We start from the raw sequence: 20,307 nt of genomic DNA on the forward strand, positions 1-20,307 counted from the left end.
CCAGGATGTGCGCTGGTCCTGCATGATCGGCACAGCAGTGACAATGTTCACTGTGCCACTTGTCCTGCTCTGCTGCTATTTTGGCATTCGGAAGCTCTATCAGATAGGACGGTAAGTTGCTGATTTTTCTCTGCAGTTTTATTAAAACTCTGCTCATTGCATTGGTAGCCTGGCTCATGGTCATGCTGCTGTGGAGCTGTGGCAAGTCCCTGTTGTCCAAATAACTCTGATAAGGGTTCTGCTGCTGCCCAGTGCTTTAATTGGCCTCTTAATTGCTGGGCCTTGTCCTGGGGAGCCCGCTGGGGCTGCAGCCAGTGCTGGCTCCCACTGAGGCTGCGTGGCCAAGAGCAGCCCCAGGAGCAGCGGCAGAGGCAGAGCAAGTTCACAACAATATTTGGGAATGCATTTCAGGATGGGAATGTGGTTATTTAGCAGCTCATGTAAAGTTTCATGGTAATAATGATGTTACAGGATGAGCAAATTTTCTACAATTCAGTGTTTAAACAAATCCAACCTGATGGAGGTTTGGGCTTGGCCTTTAGACTTTGCTCTGTGTGTGAGCCCTGTTCTCGACTGATTTTGGATTCACTTTTGGGTGAAGGCTCATCCCAGCCCTGATCCTTGGCAGCTCTGGGTTCAAAGGGACAGCTGAGGCTGCACTGCACATGACTGGGGTGCAGGGGTCCATTATCAAAAGGCTTTGAGAAGTTTAAATTACTGTATTTTTACTACATGGTTTTGTTTATGAAATTAATCCACTTTTTTAAACCTAGCTTTAAAAAATTTCTTTTCTATTGCTTTTACCAGTTATTTGATGTAGTGAATTATGGCATAATTATCCCATGGCTGAATTAGAAGACTGTAAGTACTAGAAAATGAACTAATTTTTACTCTTCTGTCTTTCACAGACTTATGCTGGTTTGATGTGACCAACAGAAGAGGTTTTTGCTTGCTTTGAATTCAAACAAGGAGCAAAGCTGGAACCTGTTGAAATGAGTCTCTTGACTTCACAGCTAAAGCAAACTGCCAGGGTTCTTTTTTTTCAGCTTTGGGTGGGGATATAAAAATATACCAGCAGCATATACTATAAATAAATATATACTAAATACATAGCAACAAATAGTCCAGTAAAGTAACAGATCTAAATGAGGGGTTTGGTGTGTTTGCTCACTAAGCCCTGAGTTCCTCAGAGCTGCAGCTCCCTGCTCTCTGTGCAGACAGAGGCTGGCTATGGGTGACAGTGCTGTGTCTGGCCTGGTGCACACCAGCTCCACACAGGAGCTAAGGGATTATCCTTGCACACTCCATCCTGGAAGAACCGAGTTCATTGATGAATCTGACACAATTTATGGCATGGCAGGAAAATAAAAGAAGGTTAGAATTGATTCCATTCCAAACACTTTACATTTTGCTGTGTGTAATGCAGATAGGAACTACAAGTTTCCTATTCATGCACAATTTGTTAGAGCTCACAGTCCTCAAAGTCACAGGGCCTTGCAGAGCTGTGTGTGAGATGACTTTAAAAACAAAAACAACCTTTATGTGCAACACCTGTCTTCAAAACTTTACAATCCAAATCACAAGCTGATTCCTACTGGTAACTGGAAAAAACCCCAACCAAATAACAACACCAAAACTGTCACCCAACAAAACAGGCAAACAAAACAACCACCAAGAAAAAATCAAAACCCATACAAAATCGCCCACAAATCCAGAAAATATAAAAATCAGGTGAAGAAGGCAGCGATCAAAGAGCGACAAATGGGCAGAGGAACTACAGAAAGGACAGATAATTAGAAAGGACAGGTAATCAGTGGCTATGGCACCAAACTAGCCAGGGGATCTGAGATACAGTTCTCACCCTTCTGAAAACAAAATAAACAGAAAATAAATGATGATGATTGTGAAATGGGACTCTGCCTGTTTAGCTTTAATATATCCATTGTGTGTAAGTTCTATGTGCCTTGTTAAGTCACATCCTCTGGCAAAGGTGTTTTTCTGTTCAAAGAAAAACACTGCAGTGGAAGAAGAGGCCAGCTTGGAAAATATTAAAAGCAAGAGCTAAAAATAAAGTTTTTAATATGTTGTTTGTTTGGTTTCTGTTTGTTCATGGGGTTTTTTGTCTGTCTTTGAAAGCAACCTCTTGGATGTTAATGCAAGTAACAAGTCCTTTTTAAAGGGCTGTCTTTGCAAAACATCTGCCAATTTTGTGATGCAAGACAGAAACAGCTTCCCTTGGGCTACAGCTGGAAGGCTTGAAAATGTGTTCCAGGAACTCGTGATATGACAGAGTCTGATTAACACAGTTTAATGTATGAAGTGCAAGATGTAAGTTATCAATAAAATACTCAGAGTGTACTCTAACTTTGGGGTCTGTGACTCGCACTGGTGCTGCTTGGGAACTGTTCCTCCTCCCCTCCTCCCTCATCTCCTCTTGGAGGCTCACAATTACAGCAGAGACATGAGCCTGCATCGAGCTTTGATCATACTCTCAAAATTTCTAAGCTTGTTTGTTGCTTATTAGCAACAGAACCCACTGTATCTTGGTTGTTATCAGCATTAATTGTTGCAATGAAGGTGGTGTATTGAGATGGCCCCAGGTTTGCCAGATTCCACAACATCTGCCCTGTGCACCTGACCTTGTCAGGGTCATTGTCATGCTGTCCATCCCTCCCAAAGAGCACCTCCAGCACTGCCACTTCTCTCAGCTCTTGGATCCCTTCCTCAAGGGTCTTCCAGCACATTCTATGGTGGTGCTCCTGCATTCTCTCTCTGTGGACAAATCTCTCTCTCACACTCATTAAAAGTCGCTCCCAGAGGGAAAGGGACCCTGTCTCCCTTACAAATACCTGGTCCACACCTGAGTCCTGGGTCACGGGTCCCAAATTCCTTGCCTCAGGACCATCCAGTTGGACGCCTGTACCCATAAGGTCCCAGACCCAAAGTAACCAGGTTGTAAAAGCCTCGCTGCCCCATCATACAATGTCTTTTCACAGACTAGAGAGACTTTCATATGACAGGGACTCGGTGATGATCTCAACCTCTGTCTCCCCTGCTGCTTGTGAGGGCCCTCCTTTCTTATTATCTAGGTGCCTTGTTTTCATCTTAGACTTCTTTGTTTCCACAGGGACGACTATTGCTGGCTGTGATTGCCCTTGCAGTTCAGCTGGAACCTGGACAGATGTAATGTCTGTGGGTTCCACTGCTGCACCATCAGACTCTCCCTCTAAGGCAGGAGGAGTTTCTCACCAGCTGGGGAAAGGTACTCCTTCAGCATCTAGCTCATCTCACACATCTCCTTCACTAAAACACCCACCCAATCCGGGTGTTTCCTTTCTGAGGCAGGCTGTGGGGCAGGGTCAGTCTCTGCAGCAGCATCTCTATTTCCTGGGGTAGGTACCAGAGTGGTTATCCAAGCCAATATTCCCTTATCTCTGACTGCTAAATAGAACAGGCATATCAGCAACACCAGCCACTGTATGATATCATTAGCATTTAGAGGACATTTTATCCCTTCAGAAAATGGTGGGGTAGACCCAAAAAACTGGGTAAAGGGTTGGGAGAAAAATCTTCCCTGGTGTCATTCCCTCACAGTAGGTACCATTGTTAAAGTAATCCAAATAACACATTTAGAGTGTGATAGTCCTGAATCCATGTACCCGCCTTCCAAAGAAGTTAAAAATCCATTAATTCCTCACCTTATTAACCCATAAAGCAAACTGGATAACAGCCACAGTAGCTTTAGTTATAGGGCCTGCAAATGGGAGGAATACAGCCACGACCACGTCCCACCTGAACCACAGTAAGCTAGACCACATGGTGCCACCCAATGAGGTTTCTATATCCAGCACACAAAAAAACAGGTTACCCAGGAGCTGTTATTCCTTCTTTCTCCCAGTGCCCTCAGACCCCACGTTGGGCACCAAAATCTATCTTGGTTTGAAAGAAGGTGTCTGCCAAGAAAGGCAGAAGCCTCTTTTTAAAATGGAGAATCTAAACTCCCACCCTCCAAATTATTATAATCTTGAAATTAAGAGGCTCTCTGGCAAAGGTATGGGAATAGGCATAACAGTTCTTTACTAGGAAAATTAAAATAGAAATACAGTATCAGAGAGTAAAAGCCCAAAAATAACCCACTGACAGTCAGAATACAACCTGACACCGTGTCAGTCAGGGTGCTGGTAGCAGTCTGATTGAATGGTGGCTGTAGTCCCCCTCGATGACAGATATGGTTCAGTTGAAGCAGTGCTCCTGTAGAAACGTGCAGTTCTCCTCTGAAGGTCCAGTATTGATGTTGAAAGATCCAATTTTTCACTGCAATCCAGTGGAGAAAGACTGCCTTGGTGTTTCAAATCTCAGTTTTTATCTAGGTAGGAAAGGCTTGGCTCCTCCCCCTGGCTGGAGCATCTCCCAGTGCGATGATGGAATTTTATCATTCATTCATTGGGAACGGAAGGGATGATGTAATTTTATCAGTCATACAGTATAACTCAATAGCCCATTAACAGAAGATATCTTCCTGAAGGCAGGATGGGCTTTGGAAAAGATAAAGAACACTGCTCCACCTGATTTTAACAGATGGCCCATTAGCAGAGGATATCTCCCACAGAGATAAGGATCACTGCCCCAGCTGATTTCAACAGATGGTGATAGAATACATACTTTTTGTCCCATCCTGTATTGCAGCCTAAGACCAGGGGTCCTGGGGGGATCATGTGCCACCTCTCTTGGAGTGTGTGTGCTCCCCGTGGGGCCCCCACTCGGGTGTCACCTCCTTTTCTGTTCCCACAGAGCTGCTGAGCTGGCAGCAGCTGCAGCCCTGCCCCGTGGTATCAGGCTTGGGCAGGACCTCTGCTTTGTCCCCACACTAATTTTAGGGGGATCATGTGTTACCCCCAGCCCTGCTGCCACTCTGCCCCTCCCCAGCTGCTCCCAGTGTTCCCAATAAAGCTTACCAGTTCACCCCAGTCACGTTTATTGTGTGGAGGGACTGGGGAAGGACGTGTGTAAGTGCCACAGGGGGTTAGTGACTGGGTGGGGTCCAGGTGGGGAACACTGGGTGCTGTGGATCTGCCTGGACACTGCTGTGTCAACAGAGCTGCTCTCTCTGATTGGCTGAATCTAAATTACATTATTTGATTGGCTGAGGAAAGGCCCAGGAGTTGAGAGAATGAACAGGAGAGATCCCACCCTGAGCACCTGAAGGGGAACAACAGACTGAGCCTGGGCACAGCGAGGGAATTTATTACCAACCAAATCACAGGAGAATAAGAAGGGAAAGAAATCTCTCCAACCCCTTCCCCCGACCCAACGAGGATAACCAGGACCACGGATCACCAGGGCTCTGCCCAACGGGGGTCACTGGGGATCATCCAACACCGATCCTCCCATGGGGGATGGAGCTGGAGCAGAGCACGAAGCTCTTCCCACACTCGGGGCACTCACAGGGCTTCCCTTAGTGGTGCCTCCGTTGGTGTCGGCTCAAGGTTGAGCTCTTTGAGAAGCTCTTCCCACACTCAGGACACTCGTAGGGCCTCTCCCCAGTGTGGATGCGCCGGTGGACAGTGAGGGTGGAGTTGAGATTGAATCCTTTCCCGCAGTCAGGGCAGCGGAAGGGCCTCTCCTCTGTGTGAATCCGCTCATGCATGAGGAGATTGGAGCTGGTCTGAAACCTCTTCCCACACTTGGGACACTCGTAGGACCTCTCCCCGGTGTGGATGTGCTCGTGTTTTTTTAAGCTGGACATCCACGCAAAGCTCTTTCTACATTCCAAGCATGTGTAGGGCCTGTCCCCTGTATGGCTCAACTGATGCTGCAACAGGTAGGAACTGTTGCTGAAACCCTTACCACATTTCCCACACTCGTAGGGCTTTTGTCCAGTGTGGATCAGCTGGTGCCGGATCAGATTGGAGCTGTAGCTGAAGCTCTTCCCACATTCCCCACACTCGTAGGGCTTTTCCCCAGTATGGATCATCTTGTGCCGGATCAGGTTGGAGCTGCTGCTGAAGCTCTTCCCACATTCTCCGCACTCATAGGGCTTTTCCCCAGTGTGGATCAGCTGGTGCCGGATGAGATGGAAGCTGACTCTGAATCCCTTCCCACATTCCCTACACTCATAGGGCTTCTCTCCAGTGTGGATCTGCTGGTGCCGGATCATGCTGGAGCGGTAGCTGAAACCCTTCCCACATTCCAAGCACTTGTGGGGCTTCTCCCCTCCAGGAGGCTTCTCCACCAGCTCTGAGCTCTGCCTGGATCTCCGGCCGCCTTCCCGGCTCAGGGAGGGTCTTTCCTCCTTGCAGCTCCCTGTGCTTGGTTTGCAGCCCCTCCTCCTGCGGGATCTCCGGGGCTTTTCTGCCTCCTCCATGTCCTCACGCCGTGGGAATGAAAAATCCTGGTTTGGGGAAAAAACAAGAGAGCTCCATAAACCGGGAGTTCCTCCTTGCCCAAGTTCATCTCTGGAAGTCATTGACCATCTTGTGTCTGTAATAACCTCCCAAACACCAAGATTCAGCCAAAATCCCCTCGAAAATTGGGCTGGTTTGAAAGCAAAACCTGTGAGAGACTCCAAGTCAGAAACAGAATTTTATAGAAAAAAACAAGAGAAAAAAATATAATACATGCAATACAAAAGAAAACAACTGACAGAGTCAGAATACAACCTTACGCCCCTCTAGTTAAGGTGGTGGTAGCAGTCCAGATGACGTGGTCTTGTTGTAGTAGTGATCCTGTAGAAAGGTCTGGTAGCTCTTGTCCTCTGGAAACCAGTGGGTAAGGGATGATTTGGTGTTCCAAATCTCAGTTTGAATCTAGGTACAAAATGTTTGGCTCCTCCCCCTGGGTGCACAATCTCAAAATGGGATGATGTGATTTTATCAGTTATGTATTGAACTCAATGGCCCATTAACAGAAGATACCTGATATCGTCCTGGAGGAAGGATGGATGGAAGGAAAGATAAAGAACACTCCCCCACCTGTTTTCTAGCATATGGCCCTTTGACAGAGGATATCTCCCTCGGAGATAAGGATCCCTACCCCAGCTGGCTTCAACAGATGGTGATAGAATACATAATTTTGGGCACATTTTACATTGTAATCGAGGAAAAAAATATGAAGATTCAGCACCCACAGAAAAACCTCAGCCCCAACATTTAACCCAATAAAGCTCAGAAACACCAAGATTTACCCCTGTGCAAATCATGGATCCTTCTCCCTCATCACCTGTGGCACGTAAGGAGGTGCAACACTCCTGGGGCTGGGAGGGCCTGCAGATACAGGGAGGGGTGGAACCTTGTGGTGTTTCCTGTTTCTGCTACTCCTCGTCCTCATCCTGTGTCCCTACTGCCCCTCACACTCCTCTTCCTCCTACTATTCCTCCTTCTCCTGCACAATCCCACCTCCTCCTCCCACATGCATCATTTGATCATGTTGTTCTTCAACCCTGCTTCTCCTTCCCTTCTCCTGCTTCCCCCAGGCCCAGCACCCACTGCCGGCTCCCTCTTCCCCCCAAACCCACAGCATCCCAGCGCAGGGGCAGCCATGGAGCTGGGGCAGCTCGGGCTGGGGCAGCGCTGGGCTCTCGGCCGCTCCCGCCCGCACTCGCTCCCCACTGCAGCCGCTGCCGCCACCACAGCGCGGGGGGGCCCGGCCTTGGCGCTCCCCCCCTCCCACCTCCCCAAATTCCCCTGCCGGGGGGCGCTGGGGCCCGGGCCGGGCGCAGGTGGCTCCAGGTGGGCAACGCTGGGAGCTGCGGCTCTGCCTGGACACTGCTGCGTCATCACCGCCGCGCGCTCTCATTGGCTCAGCGCTGCCCGAGGGGCGGGGCTGCACCAAGCCGGGACACCCTGCTCCAGGGGGGATGGCCCCAAAACGGGGGACCCCCATGCAAGGAACAACAGCAAAGGGTCTCTACAAACACAGGCTGCGAATCCGCTTGGACACAGGGCCGGGGACGTGGACATAAGGAAGTGACAGCAGAAGCCATCAGGGTCAGAAAATGTTATTAATTGACCACACAGACTGCTGCTCAGCCAAGCTCCTGCTCAATTCATGAACTCCCAGAAGAACAAAGACTTAACAGAGCCATGAATATCACTAGCTGTACAAAAGTGGAGTGCATATTAAGACCCAAGCACCCAGGGGCTCTCACATCCTTACACCATCTTCAACCAGGTGCCCTCCTCACACTGACACCATTCAGGAATTGATGGCAAAGATGCTTTCTGGGGATGCCCACTCACACAGGATGGTAAACTGGATTTTGCCTTTGAGTGGGAACAAGAGATAGAAGGGAAAATGGAAAAGACATGGAGGGTCCTTCTGCAGGGATGCACGGGAGCACCAGCCTTATTCGGGCAAAACTTGCAAAAAATATCACAAGAATTTACCCCACCCCCAGGGACTGGGTTAATGCAGGATGTGGATGACTTGCTGCAATCAGGAGGACAAGAAGTGGTAGAAGAAGCCTCTGTGAAATGGCTGAATGTTCAGGCTAAACAGCATCTTTAAATATTTGATTAAAAAAAAGGGCAAATGGTGGAGAAAAAGGTAAAATATTTGGGACATATTTTGACTGCAGGCTTCTGGTGTATTGACCCAGAGAGAGACCAGGGAAGCTCAGAAATAACCCAGGATTAAAAAGGAGTTGCAAGAAGTATGACGACTAATAGGAAATTGCAGGATCTGGATTGAGGATTCTCTGTTCTAGCCAGAACACTTTGTGACTTTTAAACACCAGATAGTCTCAATGCTGTGGTATGGATACAAGAAATGGAACAAAACTTAAGATAATGAAATAAACAAATGATTGATGCTGCAGCCATGGCTCTACCAGACTCAGAAAAAAAATTTTAATTGGATGTGGATGTTAAACAGGGCCATGCCAAAGGAATTCTTCTGCTAAAATGTTTAGCCCAGTGGCCAGAGTGGCCTCATTGTCTGCAGAACTGTGCAGCCACAGCTTTAATGGGACCTGAGGCCCAAAAACTGATGGCAGCAGATCTCCTGTTGTTCAAGTCTGGCAACAAGTCAAAGCTTTGATAACCAAAGGAGCCTCTACATGGATGAGCAGTGCTCGGTGATTACAGAATGAAACTTGTTCAGTGGCACAGGAGGATTTAGAATTGAGGACAGGGCAAGGGTTTAACCCAGGCTCCTGTTTGAACAGCCTGCACAGGGGGCTGGGAACAAACCCATGACTGCATTCAAGTGACAGAGCTCCAGAGCCAGGCTGGGAGAGATTTAGGGGAAATTCCCTGGCCTGAGGGACAAAATGTGTTTATGGATGAGTCTTCAAGGGCAGGAGAAGGGAAAAGAGCTCCAAGACACGCTCTGATGAAGGAAAGGGAATTAGACCAAGCTCAGGTTACCCCTGCATGGTCAGCTCAACCGGCAGAGCTGGGTGTGCTTGGAAGAGCCTGGCACTGAAATGCCCTGAGCAGGAAGGCTCAAATATCTGCTGGTGACAGCATGGCAGCTAACAGGATGGCAAACGCAATTCTGACTTCTTCTGTTGAGTCGACTGCTGCTGTACTTGAGACAGAAAACACAGCACTCTCTGATCCTTATGAAAAAGTCCTCTTTATTTTTCTGACTTCTTCTTAAATATCTTTCTTAATGTTCCCAGGTAAGCGCCTGTGATTGGTTCCAAGTTTAGGCTGCTCAGCCCTCTGACCAATAGCCCCTGCAGCTTAGGACAGAATTGAAGACAGACAAGGATGTAACCCAATGAGTTCCAGCCTATCTCTGTTCTCTGGGGGCCTGCTGTTAGGCCAGGCCACTTCTCTTAGCAGAGGCCAAATTCACTGCCCAGTGTAAACCAGCTAACACTGTGACACTCTTCAGCAACCACTGGATCGTTTATTAAGGTATTTCTAAAACAACTCCAAGATAAAGAATTGTGGAAAAAACAGACTCTCAGATGGGGAACTCATTTTACAGCAAAGACCCTTCAGGGCGTTATGGCTGCTTTAGGAATACAATGGGACCTCCACAAGCCCTTGCACCCCAAGAGCTCAGGGCAGGTAGAAAGAAGGAATGGGGAAATAAACAAACTCCTTTGGAAGCTGGTGATAGAAACCAAGATGCAATGGATACAGCTTTTGCCATTGGCTTGGGCAAGAATAAGAGCCAGACCCAGGGCAGATATTCAATTATCTCCCTTGGAATTGATCTTTGCAATTCATTGCCCTGGTAATTCTCCACCTAGTGCAGGGTGGAGATAAGGGATGTATATTTCAAGCAGTCTGTGGCCAGAATCCTGTCTCTTGTGAAATCTCTGCCACAGGAAGCTGGGCTGGCACAGAGCCTGCCTTGGCACTTTGCTGTTCACAGCATCCACCTGCCTAAGGAGTGCAAAGAAGCACCACTGGTGGCCAAGTGCCGTGGCCCATTCCAAGAGTCCCTGAGCACAGAAACAGCCGCCAGCACAGCTCAACACGGGGGGACCCCTCACCCTGGGCTCAGGGGCTCTCAAGCCCCGGAGATTTGGAATTCCCGGCTGCAGGAGCAGCATGGGAGGGCACCACTGACCCTGCACTGAAGGCAACGCAGCAGCAGCCAGGGCTCCACATCGGGCCAAGCCCCTGGGCCTGCCCACAGATCCTCTGCTGAAATCCTCTGCCTGGGCACCCTCCTTTGGCATCTCCACACACTGGGGCCAATCCTTGCTGCCACTGCTGGAGCTTCGCTGCTTTCTGTGCCTGCACTGCCACAGCTGCTGGGGAAGACAACGGCACAATTCCACTCTGCCCCTCAGTTACACTCACACACTGGGCTGCCGGGGATTCCATGGTCGGAAAATACACCAAGTTGAAAAATGTTTTCAGAATTATTTCTCTAGGCAGGCTTGACTTGCATTTGTCTTGGAGAAAGGAATTATTAAGTGTGTTTTTAAAGGGATGTTACACTAAATGAACGTGAGTTTAACATCTCAACAGACTGGGAATAGCCCAAAAGATTCCCACAAGGCTACCAAACATCAAGGAAACATCAGCAAATATCAAGGAACACCCACCCCAGACACTGCCCCCGGCATACATGGAGGCACCTGGTCTGGAAAAGGCTGAGAAGGAAATCCAGGAATGTGGATCTAATTAACATCAGAGGAAAAGTAATACGGGGCCAATAGGATACCAAATATTAAGAACTATCCAACTTAGAAGCAATGAACACTAAATCAACGAATTCCAAAGGGTTTAAGACTGTATAAAGTTCAGGAAAAATCCAGTAAAACTCACGTGTCATGGAATGATTTTCTCTGCACACCCGGGCACTTATGTGTGGATGAAATGATTTCTGTTGCACATCCTGCCCAGAATCAAGTAATGCCTTGACTCTCTAACACTAAAGATATCAAGTAAAAAGCAGATTGTGGGGGGCCACATGTGAGTCACACAATGTCTGCTCTGGAAGAGAACCTTTGGTTCCAGGCAGTCAGAAGAGCTTTAGAAACGCAGATTAACACTGCTGGGGAAAATACCCATTTATCATTCGAACTACAGGACTAGATGACAAGATGTCCTCGAAATAATAATGAAGCAGGCAGACCCAGCTCCTGACCTTCATGACAACCAAACCACGCCAAAGATGAAGGCGACATTTGTGGAAAATTAGATTATTCAAACTGCTATTTGCAAACAGATAATAACGGAAAACTGGTGAAATAGATAACAAATGAAAGTAGAAAGTAGCTCATATTCTGGTAGAAATGTAGAAAGGATGAGAATTAGACAAGTTTTTGGGGCGCCATGGATTAAACGAATGCAGTTCCTCCTCTGATGTGCTGCAGCAACTCTTCTTTTTACCATGCACGACACCTTGCTGAGTGCAGCTCATTCAGCAGGTGAGCAAGGGGATGCAGGTGGCAGCCAGGCCTCCTGATCCAGAAACAGCTACAAAAGGACAGGCAGTGAGGTCACTGAGAATAATCCCAAACCAAAGAGGATCCAGGAAAAGAGACTAAGCCAATGGACATTAAAGTCAGTAAAGATAATTACTGAGAAAATAAGAAGAGGATTTGAGTAGAGTAAGATGAATATGCCTGGAGATAGGGCCAGGGATTTGTATAAAAGGAAGTAATGGGAGAAACCATCGTTTTCAGAAACTGTTAGTAATTTCCAGAGACAGCTGCTCAGCCAAGATCCTGCTCAGTGCCTGACCTTCGAGAAGGAGAAACACTTAACAAAGCCATGAATATCGGATGTTATACAAAAGGAGAGGTACATATTAACGAGGACATGCAGTAGTCGGATCGGGAAGTCTGAGCCTTCAAAGTACCTCAGTCGGTGGCGAAAGGGAGAGGGGGAATGCAGCCGGGAAAATGAGAATAAAAAGGAGACTGCGTACTACAACAACTGGAGAGACCGCATGGCAAATACCGCATGGCCTCTCCCTTTGTTCATCAATAAAGTCACTTTTACAGGACTCCTCTGTCTCCTTTATGCACACAAACCTCTGGCCACGGGAATTTTCCCTCACAGCCCCGGCCACAGGGCAGACACCTCTGTGCCACCCACAGCAACCGGGACGAGCCAGCGCTGCTCCGGCACCGGCTCCTGCCGAGGCCCCAGCGGGAAGGAGACCGCGGGCAGCCGCTCCCGCAGCGCCCTCAGCCCAGCGCCAACACGGGCCGGCACCGGCACAACCAACCCGCCAGAGCCCCCTGCCGCCCCCTCGGCCCGCAGCGAGCCCCGAGCCCCCGCACAACCGAGCGCGGCTCCCACCTGCGCTGGGGCCGCCTCCGAGCTCCACCGCGGCTTCACCGGACTTGGGCAGCTGCCGCCGCTGCCGGGCCCACACAAACTGTCCGACAATGGCGCCTTTGCTGCACCCCGCCTAATGGGCGGGGCTTGTCCCCGCTCTGCCCAATCAGCGCGCGAGAACCAGGAGTGACATTGGCACAATCAGCCAATGGCAGCGAGGGCCGGGCTCTGCACACGGCCCAGCCTCGGCCCGCGCTCTCAGGGCCCCCCGGGCTGTGGGAGGGCAAAGGCGGAGATGAGGAACAGCCCTGGAACGGGCCCGGGCCCGAGCCGCCATTGGCCTGGAAAGACAAACAAAGTTCTCCGCAGAGAATGTTGGGCACCAAAATTTCTTTCAGTTTGAAAGACATGTGTTTGCTAGGGAAGGCAGGACTCTCCCTCGGACTGGAGAATGTAAACCCCTCCCTCTGAATTATTATAATTTTGAAACTAAGGGGGTTTTAATCGAAGATATGAGATAGGAATAACAGTTTCTTACTGGTATGTATAACAAGGCAAGAAAACAACAACTATGGAATTAATAACAAACAGAACCAGGGAGCCTGTGACAGCATTTCTGGCCGAGATGGGAAAGGATGGAGGAGAGGATTTGCTTCTCAAAGCCCTGGGGCAGTCAATCCCAGTGCCCCTGCAGGACTCTGAAGAGCACTAATCTAGAACAGCAGGAATGAACAAAAGATGTTGGGCTGGTGGACGAGATGTATCAGAGAGTTTTTCGGCAGGAGTTGGAACTGCAGGACGTCCCAGCAGGGCAGGGCAGGGCGGGGCTTCAGCGCAGAGAAACTCAGAGCAGCGCTGAAGGAGCAGCGGGCAGCGGCAGCTGGGTGTGAGCAGAGGGTGATCGGTGCCTCTTTTAGTGAGGAAGGGGTTAATAAGGCCTTAGGTCAGTGGCTGCTCTTACGAGCAGAGGCTCACCCCAGAGGAGAAGGAGCAGCAGCTCTGTGCTGGGTCATGGGGACTTCCTCTCCTTGAGCAAGAGCAGCTCCAAACGTGTCTTCCAAACCCAAAGCCTTGAGTAGCTGCCCACCCCCGCCCTCCTTTTTACCTGGGCCAGGCCAACCTTTTGTTTTCTAAAGCACCAACAAGTAGCTGCAGTTAGAATTTTCTAGCAATTCATGGGAAAAATTCTATAGGTAAGAAGGAACAAAAGAAAAGAAACCTAACCCCCAATAAATAGATAAATATGTAACAACAGTAAATATCTAACAGTAAATAAATATCTAATAGATAAATATCAAACAACAGTAAACATCTAACAACAGATAAATATCTAATAATATATAAATATATAACAGTAAATATCTAACAGTAGTAATGTCTTGCACAGTTGGCTATCATGCAAAGACGAATCCTGATTATTACAAACAGTTCTTTAGGCACAGAAGAGGAATAATTTAAAACATATTTTTATCTGCATCAGTCTCTGTATTTTCAGTTGTTTCAGGAGCAGAACCCTTCTTAACTCTGGAGCAGTGAATCCAAGGTCCTTTGCCAGCAGCTTTGACTGAGGTGAGGGTGGTCAGCAGGACTTGGAATGGTCCTCTCCACTTGGCTTGCAGATGATCACTGTCCCACCACTTCACATAGACCCAGTGTCCAGGCTGGAAGGGATGTGCAGGTGTGTCCAGTCCTATGGGTCTGGATAGCAGGATGTAATTCTGGAGCTTCTGCAACGTGGAACCTAAAGCCATTAGATATCTCTGTAAATCCAGTTTCCCCTTCATGTGAATTTAACCTGGAACATGTGGAATCTGATATGGCTGCCTGTTGTAATGCAATGGGGTTTTTCCCTTTGTGACAACTTCACCAGCCTGACTGGGTTACAGCGTGGCTAGTAATAATAATAATAATAATAATAATAATAATAATAATAATAATAATAATAATAATAAGTGGGATGGGAATGATGGTGTGCCTGTGATATCCTTTTAATCCATGTGTGAACATGTGATCTGAGAGGCTGCATCCAAAGACCAGGGGGAGGGATATACACAGGGATACCCGAGGGCAAAGGTCCAAAGACAAATGAGAATTAGGGACGTGCCTAGGCATGCCTGACATGTCCTTACAAATCCCATGGTTTTAGGCTAAAGCCTCTGCATCTGCAGGGCAGGGACCAGACCTAATGTCTAAGGCCTTGCTTTTTAACAGCCTGCCTCCCAAGGTCTTAAATTTGTGCTTTCTTTATAGGGAATTTGGGCTAAATCCCAGTCCATCTCAGCCAAATCGACTACCACAGGAAGGGGCTGGATCCAGCTCTGGGGACTGCTCAGGCAGTGATTCCTGCCGGGATGAGAGAGGGTCACGGTGTCACCCTGTCCCTGTCCCCATCCCACAGGATGGACCTGGCTGGAGCCCATGGAGAGTGAGAGCTGCTCCGGAATTCCACCTGATCCTGCCTCAAACTTGCTCCATCCATCCAACTGATCCTGCTCTGGAACACCTCCCTGATCCCACTTCATCCATCCCACACCAATCCTGTTCCATCCACTCCACGTAATCCCGCCCCACCCATCCTGTCCCAATCCCTCTCTGGAATTCCAACCAATCCTGCCCCATCCATCTCACACAAATCCTGCCCCATCCACCCTGCACCAATCCTGCCCCATCCATCCCACCTGATCCCGCTCCAGAATCCAGCTGTGATCCCACTCCACAATTCCATCTGATCCTGTTCTGGACCCCTACTCTGATCCAGAATCCCTCCCTGATCCCAATCAGTCCAATCCTGCCCTGATCCCTCTCTGGAATCCCACCCTCATCCCGCTCCATACCTGTGGTCAAGCCGTTGTTCCCACATCATTTCCTGCAGAAAGAGAAGATCCATGAGATTCTAGCACGGATCACACACCAGGATTAACCCCAGCATCCATCCTGGGATCTGCACAGAGGGGATCCAGAGCTGGATCCACCACTGGTACTCACGGGCTGCCATGCTGTATTCATTCCTGTCCCTCCTCCCTGTGGAGAAACAGTGGGATCAGCGTTGGTGGCACAGGATTCCCAGAACAGTGCCGGGTGGATCCGTGCCCCTTCCCGACCCCCATCCTATGTTACCGGATTGGCGCTTCCAGACAACGAATCCAATGAGGACAATGAGGATGATGATGGCAGCGACGGACACAGAGACCACCACAGTGAGATTCCTGCCAGCTGTCGGCTCTGGGAAACGAGGGATGGTGAGCAGGGGGAGGGGGATCCCCATTTGGGCATTCCAAATTCCCAATTCCCACATTCCACATTCCCAGCCTCACCCCAAGCGTAGATCCCAGGCTCCAACATTCCGGGATGCTCCACCCAGCACCGGTACTGCTCCCGCTCCTCCGGCCGCGCCTCAATCCTGGCCCAGGTGTGGAAGGTGCCGTCACTGTTGGGAACGATCCCGCCCCACTCCGTCTCCTGATCCCAGATTTCATCCCCCTTCATCCAGTTGACTGCGATGGAGCTGGGGTAGAATCCGTACGCGTGGCAGGACAAGATCAGCGTCCTGTGTTCCTCTTTTCCAGACACATGGACATCAGGGGGCTCTGGAATGGGATAATGGTAAGAGACATCCATGGAATTCCATGGGAATGGGATGGGGGTAAGATCTAACCATGGAATTCCATGGGAATGGGATGGGGGTGAGATCTGCCCCTGGAATTCCCACTGGAATGGGATGGGGGCGAGATCTGCCCATGGAATTCCCCTTAGAATGGGATGAGGGAGAGATCTGCCAATGGAATTCAATGGGAACGTGATGGGGGTGAGACCTGCCCATGGAATTGTCATAGTGCCTGGTTTTATATTGTGTTAATTGGTTTGTACTTAGTTCTACAATGGTTCACTCCTATGTTACACCCCTAGTTTGATATGTTTTGGATTCTCCCCTTCCTGCCTCTACCCATGTCCATCATCCCCGAACCCCTCCTATATTCCAGATTCTTCCCTGCTCGTCACCCTAGCCCCAACCCACATGGCTGTCAATCCCCCTTGGCCCCTCCTATCTTTCCAGCATATTCTGTATCAGTCATCCCCTTCTTGGTACATGATTCGATGTTGCATTATAGTCTCCGCCTATGTTTCCCTCTATTGGTTGTATGTAAACTTAGTCCCGCCTTATGTTACACCCCTAAGCTGTAGCGGTTGGTTGCTGTATTGTACCCTCCCATGGGGGAGGGCCCCTATTTAAGTTGCTGCAAGTCTGTGTTCCCTGCCTTCTGTGGTTCCTCCTCCGTGACCGTGGTTGGTTCTCTATCCCTCTCCAATAAATCCTATCCTGGAATTACAAAAGGACTCTCCTGCGCTCTTTTCCTTCCCTTGGACCGGTATCATCGCAGCAAGAGCTTGGAGCTCTACCTTTATCTCGGGTTCCCAGGATCCTGGGAAAAGGCCACTCTCGGCACAGGCTCGTCTTGGAGCTAGCAGGGCGACCCTAGCTTGAGTGGGCAAAGGGGAACTGTGTCAGAATTCTATGGGAATGGGATGAGGATGAGACCTGCCCATGGAATTCCATGCGAATGGGACGGGGGTGAGACCTGCCCATGCAATTCCCACTAGAATAGAACGGGGGCAAGATCTGCACATGGAATTCTCACAGGAATTACCATGTTCCCAAGTTCTCCATTCCCAAATCCCACATTCCCACAGGAATTCTGCTCCCACCTTTGTGGTCCAGCTCCTTCTGCCCATATCCGACGTATTTCTGCAGCCATTCTGGACATTCGTGCTCCAGGGTATTCGTCAAACTCTTAGCATAATTTTCATGTTCCCAGTACCTCCTGGTGACCTCAGCAGCGCTGTTGGCCGTCACAAATCTCCCAGATCCCAGGTCAAAGGAGATGAAATCTTGCCCATCGTAGCCACTCCGGTAGGATCCCCGGACGCTCCCGTCGGACAAGAGATCACAGCCGGTAACTCGCAACAATGTGTGGAGACCTGCAGGGATTGTACCCACAGAGACCCATGGAATTGTCTCCTATCCCCACAGAGCCCCATTCCAACCCTATGGAGCCCCAGAGTCTGATGGAGACCCACAGAGCCTCATCCCAGCCCCATGGATCCACATCCCAACCCATGGATCACAAGATATCCCATACCAGCTTAATGGATGTATCCCCATCTCAGCCCCTTTGGCACCCTGTGAATCCACAGCCAAATCCCATAAATCTCATCCCAGCCTCACAGATCCCCCCACTCACCCCTGCTCTGGTTGTATCGGTCCTGCAGTGTCTCCAGGTTCCCAGCAGTCACGTGCTGGCCCCTCTCATAGAACTCGGTCTGGCTATCCCAATATTCCGGATCGGCTCCATCCTTCATCCACTGTGTCAGTGGCTCCATCCGGCCCCGCTCGCTGTCATAGCGTGTGAAGGGGATCCCATCCAGGTACCCCATGGACATGAACTGGGGGATCCCCGGGCTGGGCTCCGACACCCCCACAGACAGGAAGCGCAGGGAGTGGAGAACTGGAGGGACACGGAGATTTGGGGGGGTTGAGGGGGTCATGGATTAATGAAAGAGGAACTGGGAGAGCCGGGAATGGGGTGCATGGGGCCCCAGTGTCCAGCAATGGGGGCTCAGGGGACTCCCTGTGCCAAGGAAAGGGAGATACAAGAACTGGGAGAGGTGGGATGGGGTTCCAGGGTATCCCTGTGCCCAGGAAAGGGGGATACAAAGTTTAGGAGAGATGGGATGGGGGTTGCAGGAGATCCCTGTGCCCAGGAAAGGGGGTCCAGGGGTCCCCAGCCAAGGAAAAAGGGGTCACAAGGTGGGGAGACCTGGGACAGCTGGAATGGGGAGCTCAGGGGTCCTTGATGCAGAGGGAAAGGAGGCCTGGGGGGCGGAGAAAAGTAGGAATCAATGTCCAGGGGGTCTCAGGGTCAAGGAAAGGGGGAGTCTGGAAATAGGAAAGGCAGGATGGATGGGAAAGGGGGTGCAGGGGGGATTGGATAAGGAAAGGCAGGGGGCACCAGTGCTCAGGATTAAAAATTCAGGGGGTGCCCAGAGCCCAGAATCCCCCCGGGACCCTCCACGACCCCCCAGGGCCCCCCCCGACTCCCTGGGACCTACCACAGGACAAGCAGGGCGTGGAAAACTGAGGGGACGCAGAGACTGGGGGGGCAGGAAGCGGAATGTAGAGAGCCTTGGAAGGGTCCAAGGTCAAGGAAGGGACTGGGAGAGGAGGGATCGGGGATCCAGGATGTCCCTGTGCCCAGGAAAGTGGTCCAGGGGTCCCGGGTGTTGCGGGAAAGCGGGGTCTGGGAGCTGGGAAAGGCAGGAATGGGGGTTCAGGGGGTCCCTGGGTCACGGGAAAGGGGGGGTCTGGGGATGGGAGAGGCGAGCGGATCCCGGAGGCGCAGGCTGGGAGACGGGAAAGAGACCGAGGGAGAGCGGTGGGGGAGGGGATGCGGGAAAGGGGGAATTCCAGGGAGTTCATCTGGATCCCATTGGATCCCCGCTGCGACCCCCCTGAGACCCCTGGGACGCCGGGGACCTCTTGGACTCCGTTTCGGGAAGCGGCGGGAGTGGAAAACGGGGAGGACACGGAAAGCTGGGAGATCCGGGGGGTCCAAAGGTCAAGGAAAAGAGCGGGAATGGGGTCTGGGAAAAGCGGGATGCCGGAAAAGGAGGAGCAGGGGGGTCCCAAGGCCGGAAATGGAGATTCAGGGGTGCCCAGGAATGGGGGTTCAGGGTGGTCCCGGTGCCAGATAAGGGACTACAGGGGGGTCCCGGTGGCCGGAAATTGGTGCTCAACGGAGTCCCCGTGCCCAGAAATGGGGGTACAGGGGATCCTAGCGCCGAGGAAGGGCTTGTGGGGGGTCACAGGACCCAAAATGGGCTATGGAGGGGTTTCCCGTACCCGGGAATGAAGGTTTGGGGGGTCGCGGTGCCCGATATGGGAAGTTCAGGGGGGTTCCCGGTCCGCGATTCGGGGTTCAAAGGGTTCCTGATCCTCAGCAATGGAGTTTCAGCGGGGTCCCGGTGCCAGATGAGGGGGTACAGGGGGTTCTGGCGCTGGGGAATGGGATGGGGGGGTCACAGGACCCAAAATGGGGATACCGGTGGGAGGGTGTACAGAGTGGTCGCGATTTCAGGGGTCCCGCTCACCTTTCGTCGCGTCCCCCGGATCCCAGAGGAGCCCCAGGAGCCCCAAGAGCAGCCCCAGACCCAGCGCTGGAGCCATCGCGCTGCTCCGCTGCGGGCCCGTCCCCAGCACTGGCCCCGCCCCCAGAGCCGCCGCCGGCCACGCCATTGGCGCCGATATTTCCTGTCCACCAATGGTGGTTCGATGTCTCAGTGACGTCATCGGTCGCCGGGTAGATCTCAGTCTCTCAGGTTTGGACGAGGAAACGAAAGAAACCGAGGGAGCGCGGTGGGGGAGGGGACGTCGGAATTCCACAGAATTCCTCTGGATCCCTCTGGATCCCCGCTGCGATCCCCCGGAGCCCTCTGAGAACCACCTGGAACCCCCTTAAGAAAATGCCGGGTAAGCCGTTTCGGATCCTTGTTATTAAAAATGTATACATTGAGACCCAAAGCAAAATTGGATTAAATGATCTGCTGTTACTGT

General features: G+C 50.8%; 2 protein-coding genes across 3 annotated transcripts in view; both read right to left on the reverse strand.

Moving 5' to 3' along the window:
- Window positions 1-7,488, reverse strand: part of LOC148217954 (uncharacterized) — a 35,278-nt gene extending 27,790 nt beyond the window's left edge. The window contains exons 1-2 of the mRNA XM_088158331.1: window positions 5,812-7,488; window positions 5,461-5,727 (exon numbers count right to left, since the gene is read on the reverse strand). Of these exons, the coding sequence (XP_088014457.1) occupies window positions 5,461-5,727; window positions 5,812-6,466 (922 nt within the window). The 5' untranslated portion in view covers window positions 6,467-7,488. The remainder of the gene's footprint in view (window positions 1-5,460; window positions 5,728-5,811) is intronic.
- A 6,473-nt stretch (window positions 7,489-13,961) lies between these two features.
- On the reverse strand, window positions 13,962-19,988 carry LOC148217955 (class I histocompatibility antigen, F10 alpha chain-like). Of its 2 annotated transcripts, none has more exons than XM_088158355.1 (8): window positions 19,845-19,988; window positions 17,939-18,202; window positions 17,403-17,675; window positions 16,013-16,285; window positions 15,816-15,920; window positions 15,684-15,719; window positions 15,533-15,564; window positions 13,962-14,425 (listed from the first exon to the last, which is right to left on the reverse strand). In XM_088158355.1, exons 1-7 carry the CDS (start codon window positions 19,918-19,920, stop codon window positions 15,539-15,541), a joined length of 1,053 nt encoding a protein of 350 aa, XP_088014481.1. In that variant the 5' UTR covers window positions 19,921-19,988; the 3' UTR covers window positions 13,962-14,425; window positions 15,533-15,538. The 2 variants fall into 2 exon arrangements, with proteins under 2 accessions (XP_088014481.1, XP_088014480.1); XM_088158354.1 differs by having other exon boundaries at window positions 13,962-14,439.
- Between the last annotated feature and the right edge of the window lie 319 nt (window positions 19,989-20,307).

The sequence above is a fragment of the Sturnus vulgaris genome, unplaced genomic scaffold (assembly GCF_052056855.1).
Source record: "Sturnus vulgaris isolate bStuVul1 unplaced genomic scaffold, bStuVul1.hap1 Scaffold_198, whole genome shotgun sequence".
Classification (NCBI taxonomy): Eukaryota; Metazoa; Chordata; class Aves; order Passeriformes; family Sturnidae; genus Sturnus; species Sturnus vulgaris.

What these genes read in the sequence shown, in the direction of transcription:
- LOC148217955 (XM_088158355.1), bottom strand. Translation starts at nt 19,920, where the DNA reads ATGGCTCCAGCGCTGGGTCTGGGGCTGCTCTTGGGGCTCCTGGGGCTC. An exon ending in TCCGGGGGACGCGACGAAAG is followed by an intron (nt 18,203 to 19,844) that starts GTGAGCGGGACC and finishes GTGTCCCTCCAG; the next exon opens with TTCTCCACTCCCTGCGCTTC. An exon ending in CCGATACAACCAGAGCAGGG is followed by an intron (nt 17,676 to 17,938) that starts GTGAGTGGGGGG and finishes CAATCCCTGCAG; the next exon opens with GTCTCCACACATTGTTGCGA.